The sequence below is a fragment of the Lagenorhynchus albirostris genome, chromosome 10 (genome assembly GCF_949774975.1).
Source record: "Lagenorhynchus albirostris chromosome 10, mLagAlb1.1, whole genome shotgun sequence".
Taxonomy (NCBI): domain Eukaryota; kingdom Metazoa; phylum Chordata; class Mammalia; order Artiodactyla; family Delphinidae; genus Lagenorhynchus; species Lagenorhynchus albirostris.
In genome coordinates, this window is record NC_083104.1 from 48,166,787 (window position 1) to 48,186,826 (window position 20,040).

The window sequence follows — 20,040 nt, forward strand, 5'->3', positions numbered from 1 at the left end:
TGGGGGGATTAGGATCCCACTTTGGACATCCTTCTCTCCTGTTAGAAATGCTCTCATTCATGATGTGGGTGATGACTAGATGGATACAGATGTATGCAAAAAAGTATTGATCTGCACACTTAAGATGTATGTATTTTAATCTATGTAAATTGTATCTCAAGGGGAAAAATGCTATTAAAGACTAAAAATGAAACCCTCAAAATGAACTAATTAACGATACTAATAGTTGCTGATGGGTCCAGAAAAAAAAGGACGGAGAAATGAGCCCTGGATTCGGCCAGGTGGAGGTGATGCTCATCTGCATGTCACCTGTTAGTCACACAGCCAGTCTCAAGCACAGTCTACTCTCTGGCTCAGGGAACCTTCCCCTTTTCTCTAGTTGAGCACACATTCTCTTTATCTCAGTCTTAGTGCGTGGCAGCTGTGCTCACGGCTCAGTGACCCTGTCACCTCTAGGAAGGGGACCACCCCCCCCACACCCCACACACTGTCCTGAGACCTTCCTCTAGAGGCCTCAGGACCCCTCCCTGGTTTTGAATTTCTCTGTTTTCTCCAGCATACGTTCCTTTACGGAAGAGCTCACCTTGTTGCTTCCTGCATGGTGGAATGGCTGCCATTTTAAAATTTAGCACTAGAGAGAAGCAGCATCACCTCTAGCCACGGGGACAGAGACTGATTTCCCCAGTCGGCCAACCAGATTTTCAGGAAAGCATCTGAGAGACTTCCTGGCAGCTCAGACAAGGAAAGCTGGGCCAAAAGGTGATGTTAGCACCAGCTCAGTCACTTACTGGTTTTGTGACCTCAGTCTCATTAACCTTTATGAGTCTTGAACATAAAATGATTGTGTTCCCTTAACTTTGGGAGTCTTGACTCCCTCATCTACCGATTGGGAATAAGAGCCCCCATCACACAGGGCTGTGGTGAGGGCTCAATGAGATAAACCCCCCGAGCCCCGTGCTTGAACGATGCTTCATAAAAGCCTCCTCCTTCCCTCCCCAGGCACTCTGTGAGTGCCTCCATGTCTGCCCAGAGGGCATCCCACCCAGAGCACCCCAGGCCCCTGCTCCAAGTGCATTTAGGGTCCTCATCAATGTCTTGGTAAGTTACCAAGTTAGATGACCTGACGTCAGGAGCTCAAACCTCCCTCAAATTTTGCTATGCAGGCAAATACCTAAGGATCTTGTTGAAATGCAGATACTGGTCAGCAGATCTGGGTAGTCAGGGTGGAGATTCTGCATGTCTAACAGGCTCCTAGGTGAGGCTGTGCTGCTGGTCCATGACTGTATTTTGAGTAGCAAGGCTATAAATGACACAACTTCCAAATAGCATAAAAAGACCAGAAAAAATTAGAATAAAGGCATCACAAATAAATCCAAGTGTGCCGTGGATGCCACGTTAACAGAAATATCATTTTTAGACTTGGGGCAATAATAACTCTATGCTGGGCACACTGGATAGCAGTGCAGGCCTGAGTTTTACATTTTAAGAAGGAAACAGATAAAAAGAACAGTAAAGGGCTTCCCTGGTGGCGCAGTGGTTGAGAGTCGCCTGCCGATGCAGGGGACACGGGTTCGTGCCCCGGTCCGGGGGGATCCCACATGCCGCGGAGCGGCTGGGTTCGTGAGCCATGGCCGCTGAGCCTGCGTGTCCGGAGCCTGTGCTCCACAATAGGAGAGGCCACAACAGTGAGAGGCCCGCGTACCGCAAAAAAAAAAAAAAAAAAAAAAAAAAAGAACAGTAAAGAAGGGGCTGGAAATATATATACCAAAAAGTCAGAAGGACAGGGATACTGGACCTTGACCTTTCCTTTTTTTTTTTTTTTTTTGCGGTACGCAGGCCTCTCACTGCTGTGGCCTCTCCCGTTGCGGAGCACAGGCTCTGGACGCGCAGGCTCAGCGGCCATGGCTCACAGGCCCAGCCTCTCCGCGGCATGTGGGATCTTCCTGAACCGGGGCACGAACCCATGTCCCCTGCATCGGCAGGCGGACTCTCAACCACTGTGCCACCAGGGAAGGCCGACCTTGACCTTTCTTGCACAGATTGGCCTGGATGTAGAGCTGGAGCACCTCTGTTGGAGGCCCTGAATCCAAATACAGTGACATCTTGATTGGAATGGCTTCATCTTGTGAAAATAAGAAATGCAGGTATCAATGATGATAGATAAGGTGGACAGATAGAAATTACCTTATACTTTATCAGGATCCAAAGTCTACTGTAGGAGTAGTCCCCTTGGGCACTGCTTATTAGGCAGAACTGGGTCACATCACCTGCTGGTTCTCACCAGGGGCTCTGCTACACCTGACTATGGCCAAACTAGATCTCCCCAAAAGGTATTCTTGAGGGTGACTGCAAAAAAATCCTAAATGCAGTAACGCAGAGCTTGAAAAAACTTTGGCAGAAGGACAATAAGACAGTAATTGTGCCGGTCACTTGCCTGTTTGTCTGTGATTCATTCCCTGCCCTTCCCCCTTTCTTCTTTTTTTAAAAAATTAACCAATTTGTTTATTTTTGGCTGCGTTGGATCTTCGTTGCTTCGTGTGGGCTTTCTCTAGTTGTGGCAAGGGGGGGCTACTCTTCGTTGCGGTGCACAAGCTTCTCACTGCGGTGGCTTCTCTTGTTGCGGAGCACGGGCTCTAGGTGCACGGGCCTCAGCAGTTGTGGCTCGCGGGCTCTAGAGCACAGGCTCAGTAGTTGTGGCGCACGGGCTTAGTTGCTCTGCGGTATGTGGGATCTTCTCAGACCAGGGATCGAACCCGTGTCCTCTGCATTGGCAGGCGGATTCTTAACCACTGTGCCACCAGGGACCCCTCCTTCCCCCTTTCTGCTTTGTATCTCAGAGACACTTGCAAACGACCACTCCCAGGTTCCTGCTGTGGCTGACTCTGCCGATGCATCCCAATGCTACTCTTCTCTTCCTCCCCGTAAACTGAACCTGGTTGTGTTTGGGGTGGCAGTGTGTCCAGCCAGCAAAACTCATCTCCCGGCCTCCCTTGTGGCTGGGGTGCCCATGTGACATGGTTTTGCAATGAGATGTACATGGAAAATGCTGAGTGGAGCTTCAGGAAAGCTCCTTAAAAGGGAGCAGGCCGGTTATGTTTCTTCTTCTTATTGCCTGGAATACAGTTGCAGTGTTGGAAGTGGACACCAAGAAGCAATGTGTATGAGGCAAGGCTGAGTGGAAAGAGAGAGGAACTGGGTTTCTGATGGCATCATACAATTACTTACCAGTCCACTTTGAGACTTATTATTACAAAGGAAAAATCAAAATCTCATTAGGATCACTTACATGCAGCCAAACACATTTCTAACTGGTTTTTAAAATCAGCTGCTTAATCTACTTGCTTAGGAGAACAGGACAGGCTGGCTAGTTATTCTTAGGTGCCTGGGGAAGAATGATGCCAGTGGCCATCAGGGAGCAGGGATGCTCCTTGTAAGGCTGGCCTCAAATGGATGAAATGACAGCTCTGGAAAACTGGACTGCAATGGACCACAGCTGTGCATTCATGTTGTCTCTTAAATTCCAAGGGCCTCCACAGTTGCTGATTCCCCTATTCAGGAGTTGGCAGAAATATCCTGTGTGCAACTGACACTGAGAACATCACAAAAACACCTCAAGAGCTCAAAGATCTTTGTCCATATGCTTGTAATATACCTTCAGATCACAAAGAGCACCCACTGATGGTAATCCTGCTGTAGCAAGTGCTTTTAGTGGTCCACGCCATCCCCTGGGTCCCCTTGATGTGTCCACCCTCTGGCTTCAGTGCGCATTTGCTTTCACGAGCCAGCACCTGTGGGTTTTCTGAGGCCTGCCCTCTGGCTTCTGGAGCTGCTCCATCCACACCTCACCCTCAGAGCATGGAAAGTGCCTGGGGCTTCATTTCCTCCGTAACTGGCCCTTAACCAATGACCAATGCTCGTGGGAGAACCAAAGCCCAGGTTCCTGGCCTTGAGATGTGGCAGTGCCGAGGTGTGGCCCCCATTTCAGAGCTCAGGCAAGGCCACCCTCTTCATGACTTCGCCTGAGATGCACCCTTTCTTGCCCTGCTCCCCCAACTCCCCACGTGGAGCTCCCTGGGGAGCACATCCCTCATAAACCACTTGACATGAATCCTCACCTCGGGATCTGCTTCAGGAAACCCAGCCTGAAACACCTAATTCTTCTTGATTTTTTTAGTTTTCTTTTGTTGGACTTAGTAGATGAATTTCATGGCTTTCTTTTTAAGAGGTGCTGTGCTGCTTTATAAAAAAGATTTAAAATCCAAGACTCCCCCTTTCCTCTTAAAAGAGGGAATTATTAAATTGCTGTTGTGCAGTTCATTAGGAAAAAAATATAGAGGCTTAACACGTGTTTTCTAAACTCCCCCCGCACATATCTGCCCAAGTCCTGCAGCTCTGGAAAACTACTTTCGTGAAAAATCCTTGTCGTAGCTACAGCTCTGTTGACATTTCTCAAGCAAAACATAGCCTTCCTTTCCAACGCAGTGAATACACAAATGCAGCTTTTCACATACATGAAAACTGAACCCCGCCGTGGAACACTGAGGCCACGGTGTAATTTGAAATGGGTGTCTGGGTTTCTCCCCCACTTCCTCGCTGCTGGCTGTCACAGAAAGGGCCCAGCCTTCCTTCCAGGCACAGCTTCACTCTGGGTTAGGACAGCTCTGATGGGGTCAGAAAAATGCTAGCGCGATGGCCACAGATAACCCAGGGTGAGGACCTGCAAACCTGGCCTGGTCCCTGCTCCCCACCACCCACACTCCTCCTCTCCAGGAGGAAGGTCAGGGCTGGCAGAAATAAGTCAGAAACTCAAGGGGCTCTAGGGAACATGGGATTTGCCTCTGACAAGCGGGATGGGAAAGACCACTGGAGTGAGAGAGTGTGCTCTGTGTTAAGAGCTTCAAATGGCCCTTGGATCCAGGTGAGGTCTTTTTGCCTGGCATTAAGCAGGAAGTTCAAGGTAAAGCACCAGGGGGCTCGGGGCACTGGATTAAAAACAGGAAAGGGGGCGGAAAAGACTTACTATTTTCTGAGTATCAATATCCACCCTCAGGGCTCTCTTACAAGGGCAAGTAGCAAGTTCATGCATCATCTTAATGGCCTGGCCAAGATGACTATAAACATCTAAGGGTTGCATTTTACTCGAGGCTACTATTAACTTGACAAGAGACACCGGAGAAAGCAGAACACAATGAAAATCAGTTCCTGCCATGAATGGGGGCAGTGGCAAGGTGCAGGAAGGCTGTATGAAATCTGTTTACACGCTCAATGATGAGGTGCACGCACTTCCGCCCACAAACCCTTCCAAAGCACGATGCTGGGCTGCCCAGCTCCACTTAATACATTTCATTTTGTCCCTGTGTACGGATGTGGCTTCTGTGTGGAACCTTTTGTCTTGAGAACAGGCCAGGGCACTCCCACAAACATAAAGGTATACAAACATGGCAGGGTCTAATCTTGCCTGATCTACCTGGGTTAGAAACTGGATCAGTCTTATGGCCTGGTGCCACGTTGAATGATTTGCCTTGAACTTTAGAAGGGGTTGCCCTTTCTGCGGTAAATGTAGACATAGCTGGAAGAATCACTTTACAAGAGATACAAACTTGTTAGCCCTCTATGTGTCTTGTCGTAAAGAATAAGCCACTGAAGGCTGCGGAAGCTGCCCTGCAGCTTTTCCCCGCCAAAGCTGAGTTTAATTCAGCACTCAAAGCACTCACTCTCAGAGAAAGCAAAACTGGGCTTCCCTTCCAGCATCTTTCTACATTATTGTCACACCTCCCACGTTAGACCCTGTCATGGAGGAAATAAAAGGACACAGGCTCGTTCCTCCATTGCAGCTCCTCCAGAAGACTAGGAGGTGATGCAACAACTCATCAGTCGAATCCAGTGACTTATAACCAATGGGTGACAAGCAGGAACTACACTTCTTACAAACAGGAAGTGCTCCGAATGCGATCAAACGCATCACAGTGGAGGGTCTATGTTCTCCCCACTTGATTCATGATCACTCATCCTCCTTACCTGTCTCCCTCCTCCAGATTATCATATTAAGTGAAGTCAGAGAAAGACAAATACCCAATGATATCACTTATATGTGGAATCTACAAAAATGTTATTTACAAAACAGAAACACACTCACAGCCATAGAAAACAAACTTATGGTTACCAAAAAGGACAGCAGGGGGGAGGGGGGAGAGATAAATCAGGAGCTTGGGATTAACATATACATATTACTATATGTAAAATAAAGAGGGAAGAGATATGGGGATATATGTATATGTATAGCTGATTCACTCTGTTATAAAGCAGAAACTAACACACCATTGTAAAGCAATTATACTCCAATAAAGATGTTAAAAAAATAAATAAAAAATAGACAACAAGGACCTACTGTATAGTACAGGGAACTATATTCAATACCTTATAATAACCTATATGGGAAAAGAATCCAAAAAAGCATAGATATATGTATATGTATGTGTAACTGAATCACTTTGCTGTACACCTGAAACTAACACAACATTGTAAATTAACTATACTTCAATTAAAAAAAAAAAGGTAAGGGACTTCCTGGCAGTCCAGTGGTTAAGACTCCATGCTTCCGATGCAGGGGGCATGGGTTCAATCCCTGGTCAGGGAACTAAGATCCCATATGCCGTGCAGCACAGCCAAAAATTAAAAAAAAAAAAATTTCATGAACACCACATTTGGGTTGACCCTCTCCAATTCCCTCCTTCCCCTCAATACACACTCACTCTCCAGTGTCTGGCTAGCTGATCTGCTGCCCAGGGGTAGACCTGAATTGCCATCAAGGCTGCAGACAAACTAGGTTCTACCAGAAATCCAGGTCCATGGGCCAAACAGGCAGGCAAGACAAAAGGACTAGAACATGTGGAAAACAGCAAAGCGGGAGGTCACGACTGGTGGCCTACAGGCTGGATGCAGTCAAGAGGACATGTTTTGTTTGGCCCATACAATGTTCAGAGAATATTTTAATTAGCTGCCAATGCCATGAGATTTCACATAAAAATGTGGATTTTTGGCTTTTGTTGAAAAATAGGAAGTCTGGCAAACTGGCCCTCACTCCCATCTGGCAACAGGTGACCGCTGCTGGGCATGGGCTGCCTTCTGTGGAATAGGCTGGAATCCTCCATTTTTCCACAGTCTCCACTGCTTCCTACTGTCCCACACCCAGCCCCCTTCACCCATTTACAACACCTGCCTTGCCCCACTCCTGTAGACTGTGAGGTGTGCGCCTGCAGAATCCCAGTGAAGTGCTATGAGGCCAACTTACACCTTCTGGAAGCCTAGAAAGTGAAGTGCTCAGGGTGGAGGTGCTGGTGAGCCCTGCTCGGATGGCTTGCACCTTTCAGGCTGCTCCAGCCTACTTCCAGCTGCCAGGGTCTGCATCTCTGTGCCTGAGAACATCATTCCAGAACCGTGTAGATGGCTCTGGCCATGCACGTTATAAGACATTAGTACTGGCGAATGAACACCCCGAGAAGGCCTCAACCACTGACTCTTTGGGAGGGGGTGTAAATCCCCAGCTCCCTCACCCCTGAAGCTTGTGTTCTGTCCTGTTTCCCGAGTTGCCCTGCAGGATGAAGCCCCATCACCCACTGTGGTACCTGGTGTAAATGCACCCTCTTCATTAGCTGCCTTCACCTGCCTGTATCACTTCACTTCCTTACCAGTGTTTCCTGCACCTCTCAAATAAATGAATTGACCTCAATTCCTTGTTTCAAGGTCAGCATCTGGGAGACCCAAATCAAGAGTGCACGCTGTGGAGAAGAGACTAGGTCAGGAGCCTGCCCTTCCTCTCTCTTCTTTCCCAGCGTGGGCTTCCCTAACTCCAAGGCAAACTGCTGCGTCCCCTTTGTACCCAAAAGTCAGCTGGGAGCTCTCCTGCACCTGCTTGAAGCTTACAATGTCCGTGTTCCACGTGTGCACGGCAGTCAATATCATAAAGATGTACTCATGAACCCAGCCTCTTTTTTTGAGTTTCTCTCGCTCATGTGAGTTATTCATGAGTGCAAGAGTCCTACCTGACAAGCTACTTCAGCACAGAACAGCAGGCATCAGCATTCCTAAAATGTCCTGTCATCACCCTGCCACTAGGAATGGTACTGGTCCTTTGTCCCTCATGGGCAACCTCTTTCCATCTCGCTGGATTCCTTTTGTCCCTCCTCCTTTGCTCTCCTCTGCCATCTCAGCCTTACTCCAGCCCAGCTCTGGACTTCACCTCCCAAATAAATTCGCCCACCTCACCCACCGACCCCAGGTCTGCAATGTTGGCACCGGCTGACACCAACTCTTCAGACGCCCATCCATCTACCCCTAGCATCCGTCTAGGGATTCTGTCCAACCCAAGACTAGCTGTCACAGTAGCGACTTGCTTCACCTTCAAAGCAACTTCTCAGCACCTCTGTAGAGCAGCTGGCATCTTGTACTTTAAATGCTTCCTGATATGTCTTTCACCCTATTAGGCTCTGAGCTCCCTGGGAGCTAGGACCAGCGCTTACTCCTCCTTGTGTCTCCTAGCAGCCGGTAGTCCCTGGCACTTAGCGGATACTTAATCACTGCTGTCCAAACAACTCCATTCCTGTTCCACGGATGCAAGAAGAGCTAAGTCCCTTTGTGCCAAGTAGCACCAAGGCAAGAAATGACAACTCAACTTTATCTTGATTCCAGTGCCACATAGCTGTAATGACTCCAGAGGGCACCGTTTATGTATTCTGCGGAACTGTACCCTGAGGTGTTGCTCACGTAGAGCCCAAGGTGAACGTGACCCTAAAGTTGTATGATGCAGTGGTATTCCAAACCATGTTTTCTCCATTCTTATTCTCTCTTTTAGCTTTATGTAGGTGAGAGAAAAGTCATCCCTGTGCAGCCCACATTCTTATAAGCAGCCTTCCCTTAAAGGAAGAACAAATCCACGAAAGAAGCCTCGCATGAGATAGAAAAATCCATCTCAAGTGATATTTTTTGTTCAGTCTCAGAAACTGATACATCACTAATTGTGTGATGACAGAGAAGACTGGTGACCTTGTAGTCAGGGCCTGGGCGCTGAGTTGCTTTGTGACTCTGGACAAGAGGGACAGCTAGTCTTCCACCCATCCACCCAACTATCCATCTACCCACATCACCTGTGCAGCCATGCGAGGGGCCTGCATGGGTGACCCCTGAACTGAGATGTGAGGTCAGAGCAGTTCATTAAACAAACTGGGGCTGGGGTATTCCTGGGTAAAGGCAGCTTCAGTAATAAAGTATGAATGGATTCAAGCATGTATGTGGGGGATGGTGAACAATGAGGCCAGGGAGGAAGGGAGGCAGGAAGGACCAGGCTGGGAAGGGCCTCTCATGAACAGCTGAGGAGCCTGAGCTCCATCCTGAAGAATGTGAAGCAGGAGGAGTGACAAGATTAAGTTTCTTCTCAAATTTTTATGGTAAAACAGATTATAGGTTTATTTTTATTAATCTTTAAAATTATATATTTACTGAGGCAATAATTTTTTTACATTTGCTTAATATTTTCAATATTTGTAAAAATTGTTTTTGCTTACTTTTTTTATTTGGCTTTAATACACTTTTTATTCAACAATACGCTGTATCTATAACTGTTTCTCAGAAAGAGTTTCACGGCTATTCAAGCTTTCATGACTTTTGTGGCAGATGCTGCCAGTGCCTTGCTCGTGTTCCCTGTAAACACCCGTAGGGCTGGTCACTTGAGGCCAGTCCCCTTCCAGGCCCAAAGCTCCCCCAACTCTCTGCCTGAGTTGTTTCCTGGCCCCAGGAAGTATGGCCCACAGCCAGGGAAGGCTGCAAAGGCTAGACAGTTAATGCCTTTGGAGTGATTCTCCATGGATGAGCAGCAGGAGTTGGTAGATAAACCCTCCAGCAGCTTCCTTACCCTACAGAGCAGTGAGTCTGAGGGGTGACTCTGTCTCTCAGAGGGTCTGCAGCAGGATGGAGCCCGAACTGCCCACAGCACCACCTGCCCCTCCGTGCACACTCTCCTGTCTCTCGTCACTCACCACTCCCACACCGTGCCCCACCCCCACCCCCGGAGACAACTCTCTAAACTACCTACACCACCACCAGTGTGTCTGGGTCTGCTTTGGGGGGAATCCAAAACAGGAGAGTTAGTAGACTTTACAAATTCTTATATATTCAAGGATATCTTTATTTTGCCTTTACCATGGAGGGCAAGTTGGTTGGGTATAGAATTCTTATTTCACCATGGAACAATAATTTCTAATTATTGCTATTAATGTTACAGAAATCTGTAGAAAATGGCTTTCTTTGTTTTCTGTTAGGTACGAGTAGTATCATTTTTATACCTGTAAAATTAGAAATGTCATGAGGTTATGTGTAAACATTAAACTGTTCTTAACACTTTTGCCTAATGTCTGCAGCACCCATTCAAGAAAACGGAGATCCTTCTTTGCTGTCTACTCATGTCTTCTATTCCAGTGATTCTGGAACTGTTTCTATTTGCTGATTCTCCAGCCTCCACCTTCCATACCTAGTCTTCACTGCCATCCTTCTCCACTGCTCTGTTCTTTTTCTCTGAATTCTCAGAGACCTCCTCAAATACACCCTCTGCAACAATGAATCAACTTCCCGTACTGCCAATTCTGCTCTCTCCTGATCATAACACATATTTTTTTTCTTTTTGGCCATGCTGCGCGGCATGCAAGATCTTAGTTCCCCAACTAGGGATCTAACACAGGCCCCCTGCAGTGGAAGCATGGAGTCTTAAGCACTGGACCGCCAGGGAAGTCCCCATAACACATATTTTGATTCTGTCATTACCTTCTTGGTTTCATTATAATATTTCCTTATCCCACTCAAAATCTTTATTTTTGCTTCTCTCTCAGCCCATTCCCTTTTCTTCTCAGTCTGTTGTTCTACTATCTGATCATTTGCTGCGTTCATTTTTTTCCTGAATTTTACTAAAAACAAAAGCAGACGCTCAGTAAAATTTACTTTTGTTTTCTATTAATAGTCTTTTAAAAGGTATGCCTTCCCTCTGTATCTGGAGGTATACTTTTCTTACTTAATGTGCTACAACCTTTTGGTAGGGCCCATGTTGGTTCTGGTAGGTGGATCATGGTGGGTGGGCCCTCTCCTGTCTCCCTCATTACCCACCTGCATGCCGTTAAAATCTTGCTCTGAGCTGAGTGATGCCATTTATATTCCCCAGTTGCTTAACTTTGCAGTTGTGGTTGTAGTCACAGGAAGGGAATTTTTTTTCTCTATTATTCCTTCTCCTGCTACACTGAGGGCCATCTCACCCATCTGCTTTTCTAGCCAGTCCTGCCTCTGCAGCAGCTACATGATATAATGTCTCTGTGCCCTGCCACCTTTACTGGACTAATGCCCACCACATCCTGAAGAGCCCGATACCCTGTCAACTTTCTGCCAAATTGAAACCTAGTGTCCCCTGTGCCAAAGGTTTTAAAGGTTGCTGGGACTCAATGCCAAAGAGATAAAAATGTGCTCTCATTGGCCCCATGATCAGTTACAGTAGCTAGTGACACACCTGTGTCCTTCTCACATGCGTCGTCCTTGACTGACCAGAGTCCCCTTGTCCAGGATGTCAGGGAGGCTACTCACCACCACCCCCAGTGGTCAATGATGATGACAGGGTGGAAATGGTGCTCCCCTTCCACTTCAAGGGGGGACAGTTCTGCTGAGTGATTTATGCTCTAGGGCATTCCCCCACCTCTTTCCACCCCACAACCCAGACCAAGGCTGGATTTTACACCCTTACTCAGCCCTTTCTGCCCCAACCTGCTTCCCTCACTTCTTTTCTCCTGAGAACATTCCTCCAATAAATCAGGTGCACCTGGATCACATGCAGTAAGGAGGGAATGGGAAAATGTATGTAAAACCTGTGGTGTATAACACATGGTCAATAAATGCTACTTCCCATTACCCAAATAATTATGATTAAGGATATAACCATTTGCTCATACTAATCTCTGTAGAAGATATTCATCATAATATTATTTAAAAGAGAATAAAATTAGAAATAATCTAAATATCCAATAGTAGGAATTCATAGGCAATCCATACTATATCCTATGATAGAATATTACACAGTCTCCAAGCCAAAAAGAAAAACATGGTGAAGGGAAGTAAAGCAAGATGCAGGAGGCTACTTAGTTTATAAATTATACCACCAAATCCTAGGTACTAACAGAGTGGGGCAAGCTCTGAGCTTCCTAGCAGGCAACAGAAACAACGAAGCTCAGTTGGTTATAAGGATGACTGTGTCCACAGATATGAACAAGCCAAAATGCTCTGGAAAAGCACAGCTATTCCTAATTCTGAGACAAAGAGGAAGTTCTCCCATGGGTCCTGAGTGACAGGAATACATTCAATGTGATGACCCAGTCACCAGTCACACCCTCTTAGTTACCATAAAGGTGAGTTCCACAGGTCTGGTCCCTGAGTGAACCCCCCTCCCCCCATCCACCCTCTTATGCCCCACAAGAACACCCATCACAGACATGACATTCTGTAAAAGAGATTCGGTGCACAGCCAGGTAATAGAACCCTGAAGATTCTTGGCTCCCTCTGGACTGGGCTTAAAATCAGGGACAATTTTGGGGGTGTAGAAGTGGCTGGAAAGCATGCCCTTCTTGCATTCAATGCCTCTGTGGTCTCCCCTACCCTGTAGCTCCAGAAGCTACAGAGCATCAGAGATTCTAACATGACTGCTTGGGATGTTCTTGAAGTGCCTTTCAGGATGTCTCCATATGCCCCAGCTGCCCCCTAAGCCAGGCAGGATTGGCACAGTCCTGTCCAAACAACTGAGCCTAGCAGGACCTGTGCCTGGACAGAGGCTGCCCACCGCCCGAAGGCACACCAAGCGCTCACCTGTGGGCAGGGCCAAGGTTTCCCTTGGAAAGTGATTCCGGCTCCATTTTTACACAGACATCAAGGTGCTGCAGTTCAAATCTGTGAACACTTTGAAAAGCTGCAAAACTTCCCATCGGAACAGCTGCCCACAGTCAGACAACCACCAGGTAGAAGTCGGTCTATCCGAGTCCACTCATTCCTCCTGCCGCCTACGTTTGAGACCCATTACACTTTCTTCCCCAAAGTGGTTCACTGAGGGGGATTATGGGATGACTAGAGAGAATCCCAGCTCCTTTTTCCTTTCTGAGTCATGCTATTTAAACGTCAATCGTGCAAATAAATTAAATCGCTCTTTAAAACTCACTCAATTCATGGAAATAATTTAATTTCCTCAATTCACTAAAATATCTCAGGACTAAATCAATATGCCAAAGCAGAGGCAGATGTTCATGATCCTCAAATGGAAAACATCAAGGGCACCATTGGTGATAACGTGCATGATAAGCAGTGATCTGTTCTCATTTCTTATCTGGTTTTTCACAACAACTACTGACCTACAGTGGGAATATTCTAGAACATGCATGTGCCGGAGATGATGACTGTATCATCTCAGAGAAGGGGCCAGACATAAAACTGTGCAGAGAGGGTTTCACAAGAGAGAAGGGATGGGAAACTGTGTGAGATATGGATACGGCTCTGATGCATCGTGGGCATTTACGGTTTCTTTGGCTTTTACCAACGATGCTTTCTAAGTTCAGGAGGAAAAAATTATAATTCCAAGCGATCCTCCACATAAAGGAATAACCTCTGCAGAATCACTGCATATTCCAAGGTACGATGAAAGTCAGCAAATGCACTAGATGTGGGTCCTTCTTACCTTCTGCCACATGTTGATGAAGAAGAGCTCCCGGGAAACATTGAAGGACACGTTGGCATCATAGGCATCGTCCCCGAGGTTGGAGATGGAGATGTTTAGGGAGATATTCTTCACAGCCCCCATAGCTAGATACGGGGTTCTGTCATCAACACTGCAAGGAAATATGAACAGCAATAAGTGTTCTGAAGCTTTCACTGATATAACATGAGGCTTCAGGGGATAGCTGAGAGTGGGGGCGGAAACTCTACTGGGATCAGAACTACAAGTCCCATGAAGTCCAGTAACTAGCCATGCGTCCCGGGGCACTCAGTCAGCCCCCATGGGCCTCAGCTTCGTCATCTAAGCACGGGGAGTTCTATGGTCCTGTGTTGCCTAACTCACTAAGCTGTCCTGTGGCTCATGTGAAATCTAGTGCATCCAACTTGGAAAATTATAAGACATTTAATAACCTATACATGGAATTTGGTCATACAGTAATTTATTCAAATATTTCTGAGCACCTACTACATGCCAATCACTACTCTATGTGCTAGAGAAAGCAGTGAACAAAAGAGAGCTCTTGCTTTCCTGTAGCTTCAAGGAGACAAAAAACACATACATAAAGAAGCAAACATACAGGTCAGATTGTGATAAGAGCAACGGAGAAAACTTACAAAAGGTAAGAAGGATAGAGGACACCAGATTTGGAGGGAGAGTAGGGTGCAATTTTAAATAGGCCGATCAGGGAAGCTTCACTGATGAGGTGACCTCTCAGTAGAAATTGGAAGAAAGAAAGAGAGCAAGATACCCAGATATCTGAGAACTAGCAAAGGAAAAGTTGTGTCTGGTGTATTCAAGGGCAGCAAGGAGACCCGTGTGGCTGGAGAGGAGTAAGGGGCAGAGTGGGAGGAAATGGGCTTCGAGGTGAAGGGAGTAGGGGTGGGCAGACCACGCATTGTGGGCCATCCCTAGGCCCATGGTTTGCCTCTGAGACAGGAGCTCCTGCAGGCCTCTGAGCAGGGCATGGTGTGACCTGACTTCAATGGTTAAAGGCTCACTGGATGTGATGTGAACTGTCTGGAGTGAGTGGTTGGTGGGGGGGAAGGAGAGAGCTTGGTTTGAAGGTACTTGTAATAATTCAGGTGTAAGAAGATGGCAGCCCAGACCACAATGTAGCAGCCGAGGTCATATTCTGGATGTCTCAAAGGTTGTGCCAACAGATTTTGCTTATGGATTGGATGAAGGGAAGAGGGGTCACTTATTGAGATGGGAAAGACCATGGGTATAGAAGGTCAGCAGAGAAAATCCAAATGCCTATTGGATTTTCAAGAAGAGATGCTGAGATAGTTGGATGTAAGGGTCTAGAGTGGAAGGAGGGGTCAGGGTTGGAGGTATGCATTTGGGTGGACTAGAAATGATCACTAGGGAATGCATGTAACTAGAGAAGGGGGTCTCATGTTTAGGAGCTAAAGATGACAAGGAGCCAGCAAAGGAGACTGAAAAAGAGTGGCTAAGGAGATGGGAGGAAAACCAAGAGAGACAGTCTCCAAGCAGCCACATGCTTCAAGAAAGGAGTAATCGGTTTCGTCAAATGTGGTAATCTAACATGAGGAATTAGAACTGGCCACTGGAATTAGCCATCTGGAGGCCATTGGTGATCTTGATAAGAACTGCTGAAGTGCAGTGACAGGGATGATCGGAGTTGGTCTGAGAGAGGTAGGAGGAGAAGAAATGGAAACAATAAGCACAGCTGACTCTTTGGAGGAATTTTTCTATAAAGGAAATTTTTCTATAAAGCTGACTCTTTGGAGGAATTTTTCTATAAAGGAAAGCAGAGAAATAGGATTGACAGCTGGTGGGGGAAGTGGGCTCAAGGGAATTGTTTTTTTCTTTTCAGATGGGAATTATCATGGCATATTTACATGATCACAGGAAGGATCTACTAGACAGGGGACAATTAATAAAGACATGACAGGGCACAGCTGCTGGATGGCCTGGTGAACAAACGGAGGGGCAGGCCTCAGCTGGTACGAAGTGAGAAAGTGGAGCGCATGGCCCAGATCCATCAGTAGAAGGGTGGCAGGAACAAATGAAAGTTCCCCTGTGATTGCTTCCACTTTGCAGTGAAATAGAAGCAGCGTCAAAGACTGGGAAGGGAGAGGGGGAGAGGGGAATATTTGAAGGGTGAGGAGATGGAGGGAAATGGCAGCCCAGGAGAGCGGGGGAGTGAATGGACCATCAACGGCATGAGGATGATGGTGGTGAGGATGATGACAAGGATGAAGATGCACGTGAGGCTGATGATTATTAGAGAATGTGAGTTTTGGACAAAATAAATTCACATTGGAGGCCGATCTTTGACTGGCCAGCCAGTTAGTGGCAGATGTCATCAAGCATATGAGGGTTTGAGTAACGGACAGTTCTTACTTTTGGCCACTCAGCATCCTGACACGTTTTTGTTTGGGGGGAATCTCAAGAGAGGTGGAAGAACTATCAGCAGAAAAGGGGCAGACCCTCCCTCTGCCCTTCTCTTGGTCATTCAAGTGTGGGCACTTAACTAAGTGCAGTCACGTGATCTAAGGGTGGTCAAGTGGCCTCAGTGTGGGGGGTGGATGCTGCCAACTGGGGCCACGAATTTTGAGGGCTGCCCAATGACACCAGGGCCCTCTGAGATCATCTGAGGTGGTTGCAGAGGAGTTGACAGCCCAGGGTTGGCATCCTGGGCTAAGCCTTGCCTCTCCCTCCTGCCTAGGCTCTGAACCAACCCATATCCTTCCAATAAATTCCTTTTCCACTTAAATTAACAAGCACATGTTTATTGTTGTTTGCAACCATTAATACAGCATGAAAGAGAAGAGAACTCTCCAAAATCTCAGTAGGCTATAAAACTTTGAAATATGCATTTTTTGGGGGGAGGGGATCATCATTACCCATCCATGAAGAGAGGACCTCACTTTCCTGCATGCCTGGCACGTCAACAAGAATAACGTGCAATGAGAGATCTGATGGCCTTGGTTTTGGAAGCAAGAGCTCTGAGGATCCAAACAAGATGTGAAAAATTAACTTGGAGAAAAGTTTCAAATTCTTGAATGGCCTCCAGTAAATGAAGACCCTGACCTCAACCTATTATTGTGGCAATTATTTATTATTGTTGGCCATTTTCATTTTAAACAATTGATGGGTTATTTCTGTCCTCCTGTTTGCTTTTTTAAGATTAAAGAAGTAATTCTCAGGCCTTGAAGAGTTATGAGAGAGCATTAGCCTTGCGTTATCTCAAGAAGGAATTGCCTAAGCACCCACAAGTAGCCTCAGAAAGTATCCATAGTTTCCAAATGAAATATTAAGCAGAGAGACAAGACAGAAAAGCCCAGGACCATGGGGCAGGGGCTGCCTGCTCACTCCAGTTTTGTCATTCATGTGATCAGCCTCCTTCCCTTGTGTGTAAACGGCAAGGGATCAGGCCAGGGATGTCTAATCTTCTGCCAGCCCCTAAAGCCTCTGTCACTTAATCAGGCAGCAAGGTCATTCCCAGGTTTTCAAAGTCAAGTAAGGCAAACATGGCTCTATGATTAAGGGAAGCCAGGGACCTCCCAGGGCTGAAAGCAAACTCAGACGTTTTAACAAAAGAAGGCTCAAAGCTGTTTTCACTCTTTCTTCACATCTGAAAGTCCACGTACAAAACAGTAGATCTCTGCTTCCAAAGCTATTCTTAGAAATGCAATGCAATGTAGTTTGCCTGGTGCTGGGTACTTGCAAACAAGTTGTCCTGAAACCTTCAACAGCATGACAGCATGAAAAGTTCCTGATGTCAGCTGTATTTTTACAGATGAGGAAATCGAGATGCAGGGAGATAAGGTGGTCAAGTTGCTGAGCTTAGAACTCAGTGCCTCCTGTGCCTTCAAAGCCCGTCCCTCTCCACCGTTGCCTGCGTTCTCCAGCCCCTCACCTGTCACACCCTTAGGATGCCCTTTCTGGTCTCCCGTCTGGGTGAAATAAATCTCCCTATTATGAGCTTCTTCAGCCGCAGGGCTCCACCAGCCCTTCATGGCATTTCCCAAGGCTGTCATGACATATTTGTGTGGCTGTTTGATTAAGGATGATCTCTCTCCCCACTAGGATCTAGGCACCAGGGGGCAGGGACTTCTGTCTGGTTTTGCTCATCATTGAACCCTCAGGGATAGAATGGTGCCTAGCACACAGTAGGTGCTCAACAAACCCTTGCTGAATGAATGAATGGCATGCATGACCTCCCCACAACAGATCATGAGTTCAATCTTTACATTTACAGGTGAAGATGCCGAGTCCCCCACAGGGGAGTCCACTCTGATCAAGGTCACCAGGCCATGGAGGTGCTATGCTGGAGCTGGTGCCAAACTTCCTTCATCATGAAGGCTGTCTGAGCTACAACTCTTATATAATCTCCAGCTCAGCCAGGAAGGGCTTTGGCAAGAAATGTCATTTAATGACATCTGAAAAAAAACAGGATTCCGTGAAGACCAACGTCTCGGACGGGACTGCTAAAAGAGTAAAACAATGAGGCACAGTGTTTTTGTGCTAAACATTCCACGGGTGCTTTCTGATTTACTGAAGAACAATCTTTCTAATTTTCAAGGCATTTTAGTCTCTGAGAAATTTTCCCATTAATTCTAATTTGATTCTGCAGTCTCTTAAGTGGGTCAGATTTCTATGTACACCAATGACTCTGGTGTACTTTTATATGAAAGGCATGATTAGTCACTAACATAAGGTACAAACTGTACAGTTTCTATAAAGTTTATCTTACAGCACACATACAGCCTGCTGAAACATCTTGCTCATGTTTTATCAAAAATAATAAATATAACTGTTCTAATACATCTTACAGCAGCTGTTTGTGAACATGCTGGGTTTATATTGAAGTTTAGTGCCAATTCATTCAATACTCCAAATGTCAGATGCTGCTATGGGCATCTTAGTGGTCGTGTGGTACCTGAGGATCACTGTAGAAACTGTACTTTGACCTCACTCATTACTGTACATTAAAAACACATACCATTCAAAGTTCCTTATTGGGTAAATGCAATACATTTCCATACCAAATCATCCTATGCTGAACCATTAAAGGTCACTAAAGCAAATTCTTTTCTACCATCACAGAAACAGTTTTATGCAGATAATTCTTTGGTGAAGATACTAAGGAAAGAAACTAAAGCAGCTAAATTGGTGTTTAATAATTTTCTATTAGATCATTTTAGACCTTCCTTAAGTCTTAAAGATATAAACAATGACCTTATTTAAATAACTTGTGGTTATAATCTATCTTTTATAGAATATAATACTTTTATTTTCTTTTGCTGCTAGTTTAAATTTAGCCTGAGTAAAGGATGCTAAGACAGGGGTTAAGTCAAGCACATTCTAGTCAACTGTATTTGAGTTCACAAAACTTCCTGTTATACTGTCATTAAGACTGACATTATATTTATGAACCACAACTATATTTGATAATGACAACTAGGGTAATACTACAGGGCAGCCAAATCCACCTACTCTTTCCTTTCCTGCCTTCCTCCTTCCATCCTCCCTCCCTTCCTCTTTCTAATCATTTATCCATCCATCACTTTTAAAAACTACCTTCTCAATTTAGGCACCAAGGATACAGGTTCCAGCCCTCAAGGAATTCACAGTCTAGTGGAGGAAACAAACATGTGCGACATAAGTTAATGTCAATATGTGCTACCCGCCGACCCTTAGGGATAAGCAAACATCCTTATGAGACCCTTACGAGACCCTGTATGCGATGAGAGGACAAAGAAGGGATTCTGCAGGGACAGTGGGGTTAGGGGAGGGCCATCGGGGATATTACGCAAAGTATTATCAAGGAAGTGAACCGTGAATCCTACAATTAATGGAATGATAGCCCTGTCAACAAAAATTTGGCTAAGACCGATTGTCCACACCCACACCCACACACACTGGTTTCTCCATTCATGGAAATCATATTAAAAAGGACACTGTGAAGCAGAACATGTTCTCCCATAGGAGAAATGTCAAAATCGGGGGCCACATTCCTGAGTAAGGATTCAGCATCCAACAAATCACAGATATCCTCAACAATGTGCCATAAAAGCAGTGACATAAATTATAGCCACTGTAATTTAAAATCATAAACAATTCCTAGTCTTAAAAATGAGCAGACATCATAAAATCAGAAATGGAACTTGACAGCTGGATGGGGACTCATTTGAGTCATCATTTTGCAGATAAAGGCCAGAATTAACCACTTCCCTGAGGCCACACAGAAGATAGTGGCAGAGCCAGGCAGCCCTCCTAACTCCTGG

The 20,040-nt window shown here is 46.0% G+C and overlaps 1 protein-coding gene across 1 annotated transcript in view; it reads right to left on the reverse strand.

The window, feature by feature from the left end:
• The window catches only part of ITGA9 (integrin subunit alpha 9), a 350,494-nt gene that overhangs the window by 116,880 nt on the left and 213,574 nt on the right, over positions 1 to 20,040 (reverse strand). The window contains exon 18 of the mRNA XM_060163908.1: positions 13,745 to 13,895. Within this exon, the coding sequence (XP_060019891.1) occupies positions 13,745 to 13,895 (151 nt within the window). The remainder of the gene's footprint in view (positions 1 to 13,744; positions 13,896 to 20,040) is intronic.